The 18,624-nt window shown below is 39.3% G+C and overlaps 1 protein-coding gene across 4 annotated transcripts in view; it reads right to left on the reverse strand.

The window, feature by feature from the left end:
* Positions 1-14,519: 14,519 nt before the first annotated feature.
* Positions 14,520-18,624, reverse strand: part of LOC132841798 (serine/arginine-rich splicing factor 7-like) — a 19,906-nt gene continuing 15,801 nt past the window's right edge. Inside the window, exons 5-9 of one of the 4 annotated variants that reach the window (XM_060864742.1) lie at positions 18,258-18,335; positions 17,630-17,683; positions 17,455-17,499; positions 15,238-15,273; positions 14,520-15,072 (exon numbers count right to left, since the gene is read on the reverse strand). In XM_060864742.1, coding sequence (XP_060720725.1) covers positions 15,012-15,072; positions 15,238-15,273; positions 17,455-17,499; positions 17,630-17,683; positions 18,258-18,335 — 274 coding nt within the window. In that variant the 3' untranslated portion in view covers positions 14,520-15,011. Of the gene's footprint in view, positions 15,073-15,237; positions 15,274-17,454; positions 17,500-17,629; positions 17,684-18,257; positions 18,336-18,624 lie in introns of those variants that run through there. The other 3 variants (XM_060866624.1, XM_060865403.1, XR_009648098.1) reach the window with 3 other exon arrangements.

The raw sequence follows: 18,624 nt of genomic DNA on the forward strand, positions 1-18,624 counted from the left end.
GAAGTTGAGAACACTCGTTTAAACAGTGCATACACTCGAACTTGACCGCACATCACATTTTTTACTTTATTGATACTGCTTTTAATCGGAATGCAAAGACCGGTCATCGGGACATAAGCTGTCATGTACAATAAAAGAGCTGCGCAGCGACAGGAAATATAATTTAACACAAAAAGCCTGACTAGACCAGGGGTGGACTTGTGCTCAGGAGTTTTTATTTATTTTAATTATTTATTTATTTTGAGCGGCGTGTGGACGAATTCTTTCTACACACACTATTTTATTTCTTGATAACAGACCGCTGCAAACTATAACACACCGTTGCCATGAAAAACAGAGCGTTGCCATGGACACACAGGATTCTAACCGTAGAGACGGAGCGCACTATTTTCTTTAGCGGAAACAATACAATCGTTTTTAAATCAATAAACTCCTTTTTAAATCATCATTTTGAGTTAAATTATTGATTTATTTGGTAGGTAACAATATAATAAGCGGGAAATACCTGTAACTTGAGCAACAGCGAAGCCGCGAACTCGTTGTGAATATTTTAAAGGCGTAACAGATGATGAAAAAGCAGAGACAATTGTAGACGAAAATGAAGAGAGATTTTATCTTAGTTTTTATTTTATACAAAACATTTTCGTCTCGTCTTTTTTCGTCAACAATAATGCATGCTAATTTAGTCTTAGTCAGCGTTTTTCGGCAGTGGTGCAGTCTTGTCATCGTCTCGTCTTAGTCATGAAAAAAAAGGTTGTTGACGAACATATTTCGTCTCGTCTCGTCTGACGAAATTAACACTAGTTCACAGAGGAGTCGACTCTGAGCTGACTCACGTGTTTTTCTATGCAAGTTGACAATTTGAAATGATTCATAACATATTCTATTGTTATAAATTCACCAATATAATGTGTTACAGATTTCCTCATTTCTTTACTCACATACAATTTAACCGAAAAGCATCTAGTAAATCTTATTAATATCTGAATCGTTTGACACAGAATAAGGATTCAGAGCCAAATGAGTCCGACTGCGGCCATGACTTGATATAATGATATAGGAAGTATAGTGTATTGAGGAAAATCATGTATTAGGATAAACGGGCAAGAATCATAAAATTGTAATAAACTTTTAATGAATTATTTAAATTTTTCAAAGATTTTGATTGAATGAACATCAAGGAGTCATTTGGGAGTCAACTCTTATTGCGTGTTCTACATAGTGGTAAATCAAAGATTATAAAATTCCTTTAAGTAATATAAATAATCAAACCTAACCATAACCTAGTATTATTGCACAAATTTGGGAATCTATTTCATGTTTCATGCTTCAAGTATCAATTGTTTTTGTTCATTGTAGTTAATTCATTTCTATAATATTTGGAAGTCACACTTTCAAAAGGAGATTCATCCAAATTTCTTGAAGATCATCAGATGATGATGATCGTGGTCTCTCATTCTGTATATTTTCAGCAGTACTGTGATATCGCGAAAAACTGCAACAAACTATGCTACATACTGTGCATCATTATATCTATCCATGGTGCAAACATGGACTCATGATTTTATTATTAAAACACAAAACGTGTTACAGAACTTTTACTCAGTACAATAAGCTGGTTTCGTGTTGAAGAAAAACAGAACAAAAGCGTACTCAAAACATGAGTTCAGTGTGTGCTAGTGACCACTCTTCCTCTCAGGAGATAATATCAGCTTTCATTCAGCTCAGCGGTGCATCGTGTGAACAAAGCCACCGATTAAAAAGTGTTACACAGTGCAGGACAAGGACAGGAAATAACTCTTAGGCCACAGGAGCCAGTAGAGCAAATACAAACGCTTCTGTATTGGTTTCACATCACCTCACTGTTCCTGTTGGCTGCAGACCTCAGTGCTTGTGAAACTTGTGTAACAAAGTTATGTGGAAAATTACACACAAAAACATCTGTGGCTTCCCCAAACAAAAACTTCACGTTCCTATCCTAGTTAAAATTGAGATATTTCTAGATATCTATTATCTATTAGATATAATTTCTCCCATGTAGTGGATTGCGATTGTTACAGTTTTGCACATGGGTCATTTCTTTTCACGCCCGAGTTTCGCATGTTCGTTTATTTTTCACATATTAATCCTACATTTTTTTTTTTTTTGACATTTGATTTTGTGTGCAATTTAAATTTTACACCATTCGTTCATTATCAGTTTTTCCCCACACTTGAATAAAAGTCACTTGTGGATGGGAAGCGAGGTCTACAATTCATTTATTTTCGTGTCTTTCTTTTTATTTGATCTTGGTTTCTCAACAGGAGTTTGCTCGAGTGCCAAGACCCGACACGTTGAAACGAACGATCACATGTTTTTCACGTGATCACATGATTCACATAGTCAAGTGAATTTTAGAATTTGTGAAAATCTTTATGTTTTGGTTCAAAGGTTGTGTTTAGAAGGAAGACCTTACACAGTTACAGAGCAGTAAGACCCCAGAGAAACACACTGATCATATATTGTGATTTTTTTTTTTCAATGCTAAAAGTGTGAAATGTCTGATTGGCTGAAGCTAGGAATCCGGTGCTAATTATTATAATTCATTGACCTCTCAATAAACAAAAGCAGCTGTTTGTTAATAACAACATACCCTGTAAGAGTTGTGATTGTCACTCACCTAACGCTTAACTGTAGATCATTTTTCTGTCCTAATCAGCCTCTAACCAACTCTTTGCACTTGAGCAGCAGATAGTGCCCCCTCTTATGGACGATCAAACTGTGCAGACCTCTGGCAGAACTTTGTACTAAAGGTCCATCTCTAGTTACTTGTAAATACATCTACCAAATCCTTAAAAACAACATATACAGTACAGTACAAACATTACCACATGGCATACTTTTGCACTGTCAAATGACAAATCAGCCCTAGGTGTGAAGGTCCTAGGACACAAGACCACACCTCCTTTCCTTTCGTCCTCGTCCTCGTCCTCCTCCTCGTCCTGCTATGCCACACTGCGATGGCTGGAGAAATAAAGCTTCTTGCTTTTTGTTGAAGTTCTTTGCACATATCGACCTGCAGATCTCTAGTAGATCTTTACATTTTCTTTGACATAAGAAAATGCGTTTAGATAACATCCTACCACATAGATTAAAAAAAAAAGGCGTGATGTCTGTCGCAATCTCTAAACGTAACCACACAGTGTGTGAACGGCTAGTAAAGGTTTCCTTTCAGTTATGTGCATCGTCAACATACAGCTTAGAAACGTAGTTTTCCTGTAAACTGCTGTGTGAATTGGTGTTAATATTCCTAAAACATCAAAGATTTTTTCACCGTACTCTAAACTAAAGTTAGCGCCATCATCATATCAGGTTAGTAAAAACACACTAGACGGTAGACACAACTATAGGCTCACATGGCAGCGTATTTTGGCTTCAGAACATCTTTTGAGTAAATGATTAAAGTACCAAACCCATAACTGATACCAGTATCGCTAGTAAATGCAAGGAACATTTGTTATAAATTTCTTCGCCTTCAGTTATTTTGCCCAAATGATGCACAATCTTTTGAACTCATCTACACACACGTACAGTTTCTGTGTGAAGGAAATGTTCAGAACACAAAGCTGAAGATCTCAGAGACAATTTTTTTCATTGTTGGTGTTGGTTTTTTTCACAAACGGCAGCAGAATGTCGAAGGAATGACATGGCGTAGGAGGAAGCTGCCAAATCGCGTGAACAGAGACCTTATTCTCGTCCAACATCTCTGCCAAACTAGCTGTGGGTGGCAGTTGTGCTCATGTGCCTGTTGGTACGCCAACACGCTGATCCAGAACCAACTTCCTCGACCTGGAACAAGCTCACAGACGTGACGACACAAACGGCAAACTGATTTCGGATCAGGTCGAGCGGTACAACCTTCTCAAATGCCACGGCAACAGCGGGAGCTTCCTCTGGCAGAAGGGAAGCGACTGAGAAAAGCATCAGGGGCCGGAATCTTTCTGGAAAGGGTCTCCAGATTTCTGTCACGCTTTCCTGATGCACATTAACAAAACTGAAAAGATGCTAGAGTCGATACAGATCCATTTATTTCCTTTTAATGTTTTCATTTATGAAGCATTTTGTGGTTTCCAGCTTCCTTATTACTGACTAAACAGCTCAATAATTGTTTGAGATGTTGTGCGTGTTCCTCACACATAAGCTTCTAACTTGCTTATGAGGTGGCATTAGTATCAGTGCCAGCTGGTCAAGAGCGGCTACCAGTTTGACCGCCTTGCCTTTAAGCAGCAGGGTGTCCATGTAACATATTTCAATGTATAATTATGTCTCTCTCTCTCTCTCTCTCTCTCTCTCTCTCTCCCCATCTCTCTCTCTCTATTTCGCTCTCTCTCCCCCATCTCTCTCTCTCTCCCCATTTCTCTCTCTCTCTCTCTCTCTCTCTCTCTCTCCCCATTTCTCTCTCTCTCTCTCTCTCTCTCTCTCTCTCCCCATTTCTCTCTCTCTCTCTCTCTCTCTCTCTCTCCCCATTTCTCTCTTTCTCTCTCTCTCTCTCTCTCTCCCCATTTCTCTCTCTCTCTCTCTCTCTCTCTCTCTCTCTCTCTCTCTCTCTCTCTCTCTCTCTCTCTCTCTCTCTCTCTCTCTCTCTCTCTCTCTCCCCCCCCCTTCTAGTCATTAATATTTATAAAGCAGTCCCCTAATCTTCATTAACATTTATTTTAATTGGGTGAAGCGATTCACACGTTTTTGAATATTGTTTCGACTCGATTCTGATATATGGCTATTATGTGGTGAAGTTGATTAAGCTAAATGAGCAGTGTGTATGTGTACGTGCGTATGTGTGTGTGTGTTTGTTTTCAGTGTTGCCCTTAGAGAAAAAGATTTTTAGTCAGAAAGCGTCTACAAATACAAAACTTTACACAGAGATTACAGAGCTTTGCATTTGGGGATCTAATGAACAGAATTATTTCTTTCTGCATTTTGCAGCAGGAAGGTCTCGTTTATACAGATTTTTTTTCTCTACGTATTTTAGGTTTTGCTTTGATGGGAAATACAAATGGCATACTAGTAAACTAAACAGCATTTAAACACAAAGCATCACAATATCTCTTACACCAATTAAAAAAATGTCATTATTGTCCAATTATTTATTCCACTTTACACCATGAATCTCTCTCAAATGTTCCAGATCTTTTATGTATTAAAGAACACTTACATTTATTATTGAGGAACATCTTCAAATCTGATTAGTTCCTGTTCTCATGCAACGGCTTTAAAAAGTCACCCCTCACAAATGTCATTTTTCCTTTAAGAAGACACAAAAAAAAAAAAAAAAAAAAAAAAAAAAAGACAAGCCAATGTCATGTTGCAGAGAAACAAGACAACACAAAGCCGTCAGTGCTGAAGACTTTCCCTTGGTAAAAAACTGACAGCTCCAAAACACTGACACAGGAAACTCGTTTCATAAACGTTAAGCATTTCCCATGTAAAAAAAGTTCACTTTATCGACAATTAAACATTTTACTTGCATAAGAATCCATTTATAAATAGTCTTTTGTTATGTAGTGTCTGTTATAAGTGCTTGTGAATTAGCTCTTACTACAGAAACGATAACGTATTAATACAAACTTGTGCTTTGCCTTATAGCCAGAACTACTGGAACTACAACACATTCTGAACAATCAGAATCAAGAATTCAACAGCAGTATAAAGAAAAAAAGTGGCACAGCTACATCTTAAAACAGCAGCATGCGGATTTGTGCTGTACGTTAATTAACTGAGTGCCCATAAGTGAGTAAGAGAACATCGGAAGGGTTGTGTTTGTTTTTTCACAATATACCGTATGTCCTTAATTTAAGTGCGACAATAAAAGAAGTTGTGTCACCTCCATTCTGATGATACTGTATGTTCTTTCAATTTAATTCCATTTTATTTATATAGTGCTTTTAACAATGGACACACACACACACATATATATATACACACACACAAATATATCCAGGGTATAAATTATCCATTTGAATCATTTAAACAAACAAATAAATAGATAGATAGATAGATAGATAGATAGATAGATAGATAGATAGATAGATAGATAGATAGATAGATAGATAGATAGATAGATAAAACCCCATTTGCACATTTTTGAGGGATACTGTGTTTTTGATCACTTCTCTGTATGTTGCTACTGGATGCTGGATGAATTTCCACCAGGAACAAAAGAAAGACAGAAGTAGAGAAGGAAGGAGAGTAACTTTTGTTATATATTGTTAAGTATCTATCTATCCTACTGTCTATCCATACATCCATCCATCTATCTGTCTGTTAATCCGTCTGTCTGTCTGTCTATCCCTCTGTCTGTCTAGTCGTCTGTCTGTCTGTCTGTCTAGACGACTGTCTGTGTGTCTGTCTAGCCGTCTGTCTAGCCGTCTGTCTGTCTGTCTGTCTTGCCGTCTGTCTGCCCATCCGTCTAGCTGTCTGTCTGTCTAGTCGTCTGTCTGTCCATCCACCTATCCTATGTTTATCCCAGAGCTGAAGATGGGGAGGAAAAACTTTATACTTATACTTATAACTTTAACACAATATGAGGTAGAAACCTGGAGATGAACCCAAAGTAAGGAAAAGGGAACCCCGTCTTCATCTGTGAGACACAGGACAGTGGGATTATAAAATCTGATGTAGAACGTTGTACATGACAAACAGGACAATAATTCTAGTTACAACCTAAAGACCGTCTTAGTGAAATTTTCAGTTGTTCACTGATGGAGACTTTTATTCCAAAGTCATCCAAGTGCTAAGTACTACACTAAGTACTCCACAACAATCCCATCTATCTCCAGGCTGTCCATGTGAGACCAGCAGCAGAGAGAGCGGCTTTCGAATGATGTCCGCTTACACGTCACGTATACATCAGGTGTATAGCAGCAGGTCAGGTAATGTCCCAGAGTCACATCTGCAAAATTGACCCAAAGTGGTGCAAGGTAATGAGCTTGACTTTTAATTAAATGCACCTGACCGAGTTACCTAATGGAAAAATGATTGGTGAAAATCTGTAAATGTAGCTCTCAGCCATATTTGGAGCCGTAATCGGTTTTGACCTGCGGTGGTCTGTCCAGTCTGAAATTGAGTTTAGCTAAAGTGCCGTGGCTCAGCGAAGAGGTGAAGAGCACTCTAGCCGCCCAACATCAGACCGAAAAACAAATGAGCTACCCCGCCTCGCACCCGAGAGGCATCATTACCAAACCATTTAGACAAATGAACCCTCCGTCGTTTCCTGTCTGGGAACTTTATAATTCAATTAGCCTCATTTATCGATCACAGACGAACATTTAATGCCTCTCAGAGAGAGCGCAGAGAAATATTTATACACAGGAATTTAGCAGAGCCATCAATCTTACAGGAAAAAGAGTTCGTGACAGACACTGAGGTAAGTGATTTATGCGAATATGGAGGGAAGCCTTTGGGGGTAGCACATCCTCGCTCTGGAGACCTTCTAAATGCCATTAACTGATGAAAAACCATTTCAAGGCTCAGAAACTCAGGCGGCAGGGACAATATTTTTGGGCAAAATATCAAAGTTTTGCAGTCTGCCAGGCTACTAGTGGACAATAGGAGAAAAACAAATCAATCCCAGTGAAGCCCATGTAGAGACTGTGGTAGGAGATCTATATATAATCTATCATCAGGATATTTGAAGCGTATTTATCTCAGGCGAGATGAACAACTACATAGAGTTTGAATGCATTATTTAAATTTAGCAATTATGATCCATAAAAAGACGTTTGCCTGTCCAGTGGGTGCCTGCGATGGCAATTAGTTCATGCTTTTAAATGTCATCTTGGGCCATATGTGCAATTTGGTCAGTCAGCCATTAACCCTTTAAACTCCAAGAAGTCACTGCATTCCTCTGTGCCATACCTACACACCTTTCCCATTAGCTTCACAGTAGTTACTGAATTATTCATAGTTACTTAATATGGTTTAAAATGAATTCTTGAATAATAAGCAATAGACTAGGGACTAAAGTAAAATCTGAATGTACGTTTTTTATTATTTTTTTTGCATATCTGGCTGCATTTTAAAGTGTTTTTAACCGACCTCCTGCCAGGAAGGTCTCCTTTCACAGACTTTAATACACGACTAACCCAGTGATACAATATTCTCCAACAGTGCTATTATTCTTCTTTTATTCTAAAAGAACAGACCGCCAAGGACTACTTGATGTTCTGCGGACATTTCTATTAGGCACCAAACTGTGATTTTAATAGCACATGAAGCACTAAGGCTAGCTAGATGCATGGCGATTTGTGTCAGTTTGACAAAATAGTTTAAAAATCAGCTAGAAAATCTGGACAGAAATGAACAAAACCATCATAGAAAGATTCATAGATTGAAATTATTATTAAATCCTGGTTTTAGGAATAAACTTGAAGGAGTAAACTTGAATCCTTCTTGCTTTATTAGTATAACTCTTAAGGTCTAATTTAAAGTGTTGACTAATTTTAATCTGAGGTTTAAAATGACCTGCCTAATAAAGCTTCACAAGACCTCTGAAGGTGTGCTGTGGCATCTGGCACCAAGACGTTAGCAATAGATCCTTTACGTCCTCCATGGATCAGACTTCTTTGTCCAACAAATCCCACAGATGCTCGAATGGACTGATATTTATGGGGATGTGGTAGCTTAGTGGTTAAGGAGTTGGACCACTAATAAGAAGGTCGTGAGCTCAAATCCAAGGTCCACCAAGCATCCATTGCTGTGCCCTTGAGCAAGGCCCTTAACATTCAATTGCTCTTCTGTATAACAATATAAGTCCCTTTGGATAAGGTGTCCATCAAATGGCAGAAGTATAAATGAAATCTGGAGGCTGAGCCAAACACCTGGAACTTTTTGGATTGTTCTTAAAACCATAACTAAATTTTTTTTTGCATTGTTGCAGAGAGCATTATACTGCTGAAAGAGACCAATGCCATTAGGGAGTACTTGGACTGCAACAGTGTTAAGGTAGGTGCTACATGTCAAAGTAGCATCCACATGAATGTCAGGACCTGAGGTTTATCGGCAGAACATTGCCCAGAGGATTACACTGTCTCTGCTGGTATGTCTTCTTCATGGTGCGATTTTCTTTCCCAAATTAGCAACTCACACTCACCAGGCTGTCCACATGACAAAAAAAACTACTTCATCGCTCTATGGTCCAGTTCTGATGTTCACTTGCCTATTGTAGGCACTTTCAGTGGTGTTAGCATGAGGACTGTAGTCTGTAGCTGTGTAGCTCCATACACCACAAGCTGTGAGGCTGGGTGTCAGAAAACACAGCCTACAGATGACGGAGTCTTGAGCTCTCAAGGCTCACTGATGCAGGTGGGCCTTGAGAGCCCAAGACTCCATCATCTGTTCACTGATTTCCTTCTTTGGACCACTTTTTGGTAGGTACAGTACCAACCACTGAGTTGGAGGTTCTCTGACCCAGTCGGCTAACCATCACAGTTTGCACCTTGTCAAAGTCACTCTTTTAGTTACTTACACCTGCCCCTTTTTTCCAGCTTCTAACACATGAACTTTAAGAACTGACTTCACTTGCTGCCTTATATATCCCAACCCTTGACAGGTGCCACTGCAACAACAAAACCAATATTATTCCTTCACCTCGTATTGGTTTTAATGTTAGTGCTAAATCGTCAACCTATGACGTTTTTCATTTTGTTATAGGGTTCTTGACAGAACCTTCACATGTAGGGACAAAGTGTACGAGATTTGAACAGGTATATGCATGCATTTGTGGGGACATTAAAATTGTTCGTTCATTTTTTTAAAAAATCTTTATTCATCAATTATTTGTTCAACACTAACAAAATATTAGCGGTATGAAAACCTATTTTCCATGAAGATCTCTCTCACAGAACTGACCCTCAAAGACTTTCGTTTTCCATGTCATTCTGTGTGAACTCTAATGTCTGACAACCACAGGAAATCATTTATATCATCGTTTATAAAAGACTGAAACCAACCCGTATGGTATTAACAGAGATCATGCTTATTTTCTTTCATTCTGATGTTTGATGTGAAGGTTAACTAAAGCTTTTGTCCTGGATGTGCAGGACTTTTTGCATTATGCTGCTGTCACCTGATTGGTTGAATAGATAACGACACAAACGTGCATGTGTTCCTATTAACACTGACAGTGAGTATATATGATTGATTCAATAACAGATGGTGGTGAACAACATCGAGATACGCAAGAGGTGTTTACGTTTACTTTACGTTATTTATAACTATCATACAGTACAATTTTTCATCACACTTCCTATAAGCCCTGGGCTAATATCATAACACAATCTGCATCTGAAATGAAGTGGCGCTCATATGATCAGAGATTAAATTGAGGTATTGGACCCCTGGTTGTAATTTTGATGGACTCGTTTGCTTTTAAATAGATTGCCGGCGAACACCGAAACCGGTGGGACCTGTGCTGTAATTGCCATTCAGGCAATCATGACTTTCAAGGCATTTAATAACGGTTTGGCCAACGACGCAAGGACGTTAAAGGCTTAATCCACCCAAGAGAACCACGTCCACTTACTCGCCTGTCATTTACAGACATTCGTCATATATTTTGCATACAACAAGCACGTCAATGCTTACACCAGGAGAGCTGCTGCAGTCCAACATTACCACTGGAACCTGGTGCTGTTTTTTTAATTTGTCACAGTGAGGATGGAAAATGTCAGCGTCGCATACATTTGAATAATGCAGTCATCATTACCGAAACACCTTGAACCAGCGCTACATAGCTCACTGCTTTACCATTTCATGAGAGTACATTTTCGAGGGTAAAGCCATGGCAAGACTAAATAAATCAACAACAAACAAGCTTTAAGGAAATAAAGCCTCAACGTGCATTATGCTGGTTACTGTATACATCCAGATGCTAAAGCTTAATTAGCACTAGGTTTTTTGTTCTTTGCTCTGGGGACCTCATATTTTCTTTACACTTTGCCTTCACTGACAAACCGACTTGAGCTAATCATGTCACTGTGTTAGTGCTGTCGAAATGTGCACCTCGATATAGTAGCGTTTTTTTCCCCTCTCGTTGAGCACAGAATAGCATGTGAGAAAAAAAGCACAAAAGGTCCAGCTGTGGTTTGTACATTGCTGTGAAATGCAGAAGGTATTCAGCTCACTTCCTGATACTTGTGCAACCCTGTTTTTTTTTTTTTTCCCCCACTTCAGTTATTTTTGCAACAGATGACGCACTACTCTGAGCCAAAGGTCTCGTTTTGTAGTGGAGATGAAAGGAATAACCTTGAAACAGGGCAGTTGAGCAGACCTGACTCAACTCCTCAGATAACAGTCAGGAATCCTGAGAGTGTGCTAGAGTTTGTATTATAGTCTGAACTGCAACCTTGTACCATGATTACTGAAATCAACTAGCCAAGCTGTGTCGGCTATAACCGCGATGAGTAGCTGCACTGCATCCTGGGACTTTTGAGTTCAATGTTGCCTCTATTTCTATGCTGGATGGTGAGAGACAAAAGAAGCTCTTGCTCTTTTACCTTTAGTAGATTGACCATTATAATATTTCCTCCTATTACGTTCCAGTGTACAGTCCCAACATTGCCATCTTTCAAAATTTTGTCCAAGCCGTGTCGTATGACGTCGTCAAACAAAGCCCTCTTCCATTCATGAGCTTCATATAAAGTCTTTACATACGTGTCTTCACGTGTTAAAAAGAAGAATTATTCAGTGCTTGTGATTCCACCAAGTCAAGTAGCTTTCCCTGAAAACAAAACCCAAAGAAAAGTTGCATGGCAAATTGTAGGGAAAATATTAGTACCTGGGGGGCACGGTGGCTTAGTGGTTAGCACGTTCGCCTCACACCTCCAGGGTCGGGGTTTGATTCCCGCCGCCACCTTGTGTGTGTGGAGTTTGCATGTTCTCCCCGTGCCTCGGGGGTTTACTCCGGGTACTCCGGTTTCCTCCCCCGGTCCAAAGACATGCATGGTAGGTAGATTGGCATCACTGGAAAATTGTCCCTAGTGTGTGATTGTGTGAGTGAATGAGAGTGTGTGTGTGCCCTGTGATGGGTTGGCACTCCGTCCAGGGTGTATCCTGCCTTGATGCCCAATGACGCCTGAGATCCCCGTAACCCGAGGTAGTTCGGATAAGTGGTAGAAAATGAGTGCGTGAGAGAGATATTAGTACCTGGTGCAAAATTAAACAGTTTTGGCAGCAACAATCACAAAAAAGCTCCTGGCCGGACTGTACCGGATTTGCTCTAACAATAACAATGTCCTCTGTGAACTCAGTGCTGTGAAATACAGCATCAAGCAACAAATTTGCACCAGAATCCCTCAACATCTCAATATAAATAGAGTTCATGTATTTCAGAGTGGAGGTCTGCTTTAAGGCAGATTTTAAACCTTTTTTATCAGTTTGGTAGCTTGTTTATCATTAGCCAGGTCTGTGTGGCGTATCTCCAACATCTTGGATTGATCGATTGATTCTTCGGATGTTCTTGGGTTCCCAAAGACATTCTACTAGGAGCTCTTCTAAAATGACAAGACATGCAAAAACATTCTCTATACTGAATGTGTAGTGAAAGTGTATATGGACCAGATACTAAACACTTTATCTACATGTGACTAGAGACTGTTACACCTGAGTGAAATATATTACCACGATGCATGATGTGCCACAACGGTGTAGTTGGTGTTTTCACAAGGTGTTGTGGATGTTCCACATCTGTATGTCATAACTGTAACCCATATGAGTTAGGGGGGAAACAGAAAAACCTCTTGCACTATACTGATGTTTTTAAAACTTTTCATTTGGTTCGTAGCTCGATGCTGTAACACATTAACACACACCACTTGTTCTGAATTGGTGCACATGGAAGAACAATGAGCTTTTATAAATTACTGATGTGTGGAAAAACTGATGAAACCCAGTGCAAACCCATCATACAGCTCTCTCTCCTGCTAATTCTCATCTAGCAGTTAAAAAAATGATATAAATTATATATATATGTATATATGAAAGATGGGGGGGGGATGGGGTGAGGGAGAGATGGAGAGAGAGAAATGGTGTGAGAGAGAGAGAGAGAGAGAGAGAGAGAGAGAGAGAGATAGAGAGAGAGAAAGAGAGAGAGAAAGGGGAGAGGGGGTGAGGGAGAGATGGAGAGAGAGAAATGGAAAGAGAGAAATGGTGAGAGAAATGGGGGGAGAGAGAGAGGGAAATGGAGAGAGAAATGGAGAGGGAGAGAGAGAGAAAGAAATGGGAGAGAGAGAGAGAGAAATGGAGAGGGAGAGAAATGGGGAGAGAGATATAAATGGGGAGAGAGAGCTAGAGATGGAGAGAGAGAGAGAGAGAGAGAGAGAGAGAGAGAGAGAGAATAAATAAAAAGACTTTCCAGACTGGAATATTATTATTTCATGTGTGATGTTGGGATGGAAATATTGTTATCAAATAATAATAATAATATACTTGTCCATCTCTCTGTCTCTTTATTAATGCACACGTTATTACGTTTCATTAGCTTCGACTGGGAAAGCACACCGAAGCTAGTAATTACATTACCTATAATTTGTATTTAAGTTTCATTTTGCTCAATTATTTAGAGACAGTAATGAAAATATTAAGCAGCTACTGCAAAAAAAAGGAAGAACTATCAGCCTATCAGTTACTCATTATTGCGAGTTACAAAGGAAATTGTGTCACTTCTAGATACGCATCATAACTACATATCAGAATACCGAGAACTAGAGCTGGGCAATGACGGTCAGAAGATCAAACCCTCATTAGCTCTGTAAACAACCCTTTCATGTGATATCCTGATATACATTTACCATAATACCGCTAAATGAACGAATGACCCCGAGTCATTAAATAAAACGTCGCTCTTGATCGTTTCCATGCTCGTGCGCCTCAGAAAGGCCGTATCTGCCCTGCTGTTTCTCCATCAGAGGCGCATCAGCTCTGATCCGTGCACGGCTCGGATCACATTAGGTGGCTGACATTTTGCCTTCAGCTAATGGGGCTATTAAAAGAACACAGGCTGTCTCTGTGGTTTAGCATCATGATAGACATTATTATTTAAAAAAAAAGAAAAAAAAAAGACCACCACAGCTCTATGACAAATACAAGACAGGAGCAATGAGGACGGTGTGAAAAAAGAGGCACTGGCATCTCTTTAAGCAGATGTTGTGGCACACACCACAAGTTGATAGAATCAGATGCTCCACATGCTAATGTAGTTCACACCTTATCAAGATCTCCCACACACACGCACACACACACTTTGCTCATTTCACCTGCAACTTGCAGACTCAACACACTAAAAATAAGGGGGAAAATAAAAAAGACCTTTTTTCCATTTACTCCGTTCTTTCACTTAAAACCGTGCACATCTGTGATAGTATTGTTCACAGTCTTGTTCATAATAACAACGAAATCAATACAATCCAGCGTGCAGACCTGACATCATGGAGCCAGTCGCTAAAAAACAAACAAATAAAAAAAAAAAAAAAAACGCATATGTTCATGGGTATTTGTGTAGGCCATAAACTGAAGGCAGCTGCAACGACCCACTGGGATATTTCATGCGACTTGGTGTGAAATCCGACACCACAGCTCCACCTATGGGCAAGGAATCAGATCGATGTGTTGAAAATAATGAACTAGGGTACATTTTTTTGTGAAATGTGAACTTAATTTAATCTTTTTTATTTTAAATCCAAACCTAAGTGTACAATATACAGAATACAGTGTATTGAACGAGAAATACACAAATGATCAAATTAATTCTTACTTCTATAAACAAACATACAACACAAAAGGTCATTCATGATAGTTCAACTATTGAATATGACACGGCAATCGATTTCCTTCTGTTTTTGATTTACCCGTAATGCGGTAAATACTGACCATTTTGGTCATGTAAACAAAAAAAAGGGGGGAAATCAATTCCAAACTGAGATGCAAAAATAAAGAGAAAGAAAGAAAAAAAAAAAAAAAATTAGATAGCTGATGATTCCTCAGTTGTTACGATCTGGGCTCTTGCTTCTGCCAGGGGTTTGAGAAGGAGAGCGACTGTAACTGGGAGGGAAAGAAATAGAGAAAGAGAGAGAGAGAGAGAGAGAGAGAGAGAGAGAGAGAGAGAGAGAATTATTATAAGAACATGGTGTTGATTTCGGTTGCATGTAAAAAAACAGAAGAATGATCAACTCTAATACCAACCTCTGAGTGAAAAAGGAATCCTACCTTTGTTTCTGAGGTGATGCTTTAGATTTGCAAATGCTAAGATTAAAACAAAAACGCTCCTTTAGCCTTTTTATTATTCAGCTTTTGTTTCAGTTTACTGAGAAATTACTCAAGCGGTTTTATTTTCTTTCCTTATCCTAGCAGACAGCCTCTGGCCCATGCAAGATGATAAAGAGCACCATGCATTACAGATGATCTCATTACACAGTGTATGTCTATTTTATACCACAGCAAGTCACAATGCGCTATATATACACATTATACACACACACACACACACACACACACACAGATAGAGAGAGAGATATGAATGATTCCACATCATACAGAACGTGTTACTATATAAACGATCAAATTATGTGCAATTATATGCAATAATTATTGCCGCCCATTAAGGAGAACTGAATTGCAGTAGAATCAGAATAACACAGTTTTTACCAAGATATACTTGTCCATTTAATCCATTTTGAAAGGCAACAATGTCACACCATATGATGCAGCACCCCTGGAGCAGAAAAGGCCCAACAGTAAGATGGGAACAGCTACTTCTAACTGCTGTAACGTACGTGATAACAGCACCTACTTTTGCTGAAGTTCTATCTTTAACCAAGCGGTGGTTTATTAAACAGAAATGCATACAAGTATATGCGTGCGTACGTTTTTAACCAGCACGCACCCCACATAATCTAAACTGTGTGTGTTTCGTATCAATTTCATCTGCTTATCTGGCCTCTGGTTTAAATCTCTCTCCTTATATGCAAGAGAAACAAACAGGCAGATAAACACATACATGTTGACAGAACAGATGTCTGTTATATTGCCCATAAAAGCAGAGAAGCTGCTAATTAGCCCTCTACATTTCACTTAGAAGTTGTGACAGCTACACACAAACAGGACGAGAGTCAGAACCGAAAAAACTTTATACTTAAAGTATATTTAACAGTTGGAAATGTTATCAAAACCTTTTTTTTGGATGATTTCTGCAGCTATTGGCACCAATATCTTTAAGCTTGGGATGTCTCATGTTTATTAATGTGTCAATGATTGGTTACAAGCTTCAGGCACTTTTCTGCTTCTGCCCAGTTTCTCCATATGATAATTGAGAGATTTCCCAAAGAGCCCAATAAAAACTGTTTTTTTTCCTATGCAAAACACATATGTTAAGCACTCACTGACGCCCCATGCATCCAGGAGAGGCGCCTAAAAATGACGCCACTCCCTGGTACTTCAGCACCGAGGTCAGCTCCGCTGGATCAGAGTGCAAGGCGGGGCGGCCAAACTCACGCCAAAACATAAAGGACCAATCAGGAGCGCTGCTGTGGTCAGCAGATGATCACAGCAGAAAGCCAGGTTCATGGGGCAACCCACACAGAGGAACTAAAGCGCTGTCTCCCTGCTACTCTCTTTTCAGAGTCCTCAAGCTGAACGACGCTTCGCCTGCCTGCTGAGCCTGTGCCACTCTCCTGGGATGTCGCCTTCCGCTCACCACCGGCTGGATTCCCTGCCTCCCTCAGCTTTCGACCCCTGTAAAGCCCCTCACCTCACCAATCCCCGTCTCTGTGCTGCCAGATTAAACAGCTGCTGTTAATAAGCCTTAAATCGGTCCTCCTATGAAAAGTCAGCATATGTGAATGTGTCATAGAACACTTCAGGACTTATTAGTTGTCCATCAAGCAGCTCAAACAGCACACAGCTGTATCTGATTTGGAAATATATTACATTTCAAATGTAAGAATAACAAAAAAATTAAAGCAATCATCGGTGCTGTATACTGAGTGCGACATCTCATTCTTTAATAAGTAAAAAAAAAAATCTGTGTCCAAATTGCTGTGGCATAAAAGAAAGAAAACAAAAACAGTGTAAGACTGTTATAGAAAAATCATTTCATAACTCAGTAACAGTAACTCCCAGCACGTGCCATTGGGTTTTATTGTTTTTAGTTGTTTGTCTGATTCTGATTAACATAAACCTTTGGACTGTTCTTTGTTTATTTTTTAAGGATAATATTTATCCTGCATCGTTGAAGAATTATGCCAAGCTGCGTGTTTATTGCAAAGTAGGACATGGAAAAGGTCAATATTTCTTCAAAAACAAAACGTCAAGCTTGTAGCATTTAAGCAGCCATGTTCCCTGGAGTTTAAGTATCTTAAAGCAGCTCTTTCCCCATCACCATCACACCGTGTGTGTGTGTGTGTGTGTGTGTGTGCGTGTGGTTACCTCCTGGCTGCAGATCTAGACCTGGATCTCCCAACAGAGCCGGATCTACATTTAAGGGAAACTATAATTACACTCAAAAAGGCAATAAATTACACGGTCATCGTGTCTCTAAACGACCTAAGCAATAAACAATCGTTTTAAAGACGGTTTCATCGCTTCGTTTGATATGTCGTACCTGCTCCTCGGATGAGAGGCAGAGCGAGAGCGAGATCTGGATCGTGATCTAGACCTTAAAACAGAGAGGAAATTTAATCATTCATACGTGAACTGGTTTAAAGCCCAAGTGAGCAGGAATAATGCTGATGTTGCAGGAACGGTTTAATGAGTCCTGTTTATTCTCCAGTACATAAAACCTTGAAAATGGAGCCATAAAACACTTCATTTGCTTTGTAGGTTAAATGTGTAAAAAAAAAAAAAAAAAAAAAAAAAAAAAGAAAGAAATAAAAAAAAAAAAAAAACAAAAAGAAAGAGAGAGAGAAAGAAAGAAAGAAAAAAAAAGAAAAAAAGAAAGACTAAAGGGGGGGTGATACTTAACACTGGAACATGCTTGTGTTTAACTAAACAAACACGTCGGCTTTGGTCATTTCGAGCGCTACTTGGGCACACAATTGGAAATTTATGTGAAACGTTTGTGTGGTGCAAGATCAACTTACGTACTATTATGAAGCGTTATTGAGTACCAACACTAGGAGGTTTTTATATTACATTTCGTGACTTGATTTTAAAAACCACGGTGTCCTTTCTGCACACACACAAAGTCAAGTTGCTGTTGAAGCAATCTGAAATGATACAGCGAGACCCACCTGGACCTTCTGGGTGTGCCAGACCTGGACCTCCTCGGAGAACCGGAGCGAGAGCGGCGAGGGGAGAAGGACCTCGACCTGGAACAAGAAGCATCGCTGAATTCATGTTCATAGAACACTGGGCCTTAAAATGATGCAGAACAAACAGTTTAAAAAGTGTTTCTATAACATTCATTATGTCTGAGATACGTTTAAAAAAATTAATGAACAGTGCAGACTGATAGAGATAGGAACATTAGATAGGAACATTAGATAGGAACATTAGATAGGAACATTAGATAGGAACATTAGATAGGAACATTCCAATCACAATGTTTTATCAATCTGCAATGATTAAAGAATGAAGAATCATCATTTTACTCTTCAT

This window comes from Tachysurus vachellii, chromosome 1 (assembly GCF_030014155.1).
Source record: "Tachysurus vachellii isolate PV-2020 chromosome 1, HZAU_Pvac_v1, whole genome shotgun sequence".
NCBI classification, from domain to species: domain Eukaryota; kingdom Metazoa; phylum Chordata; class Actinopteri; order Siluriformes; family Bagridae; genus Tachysurus; species Tachysurus vachellii.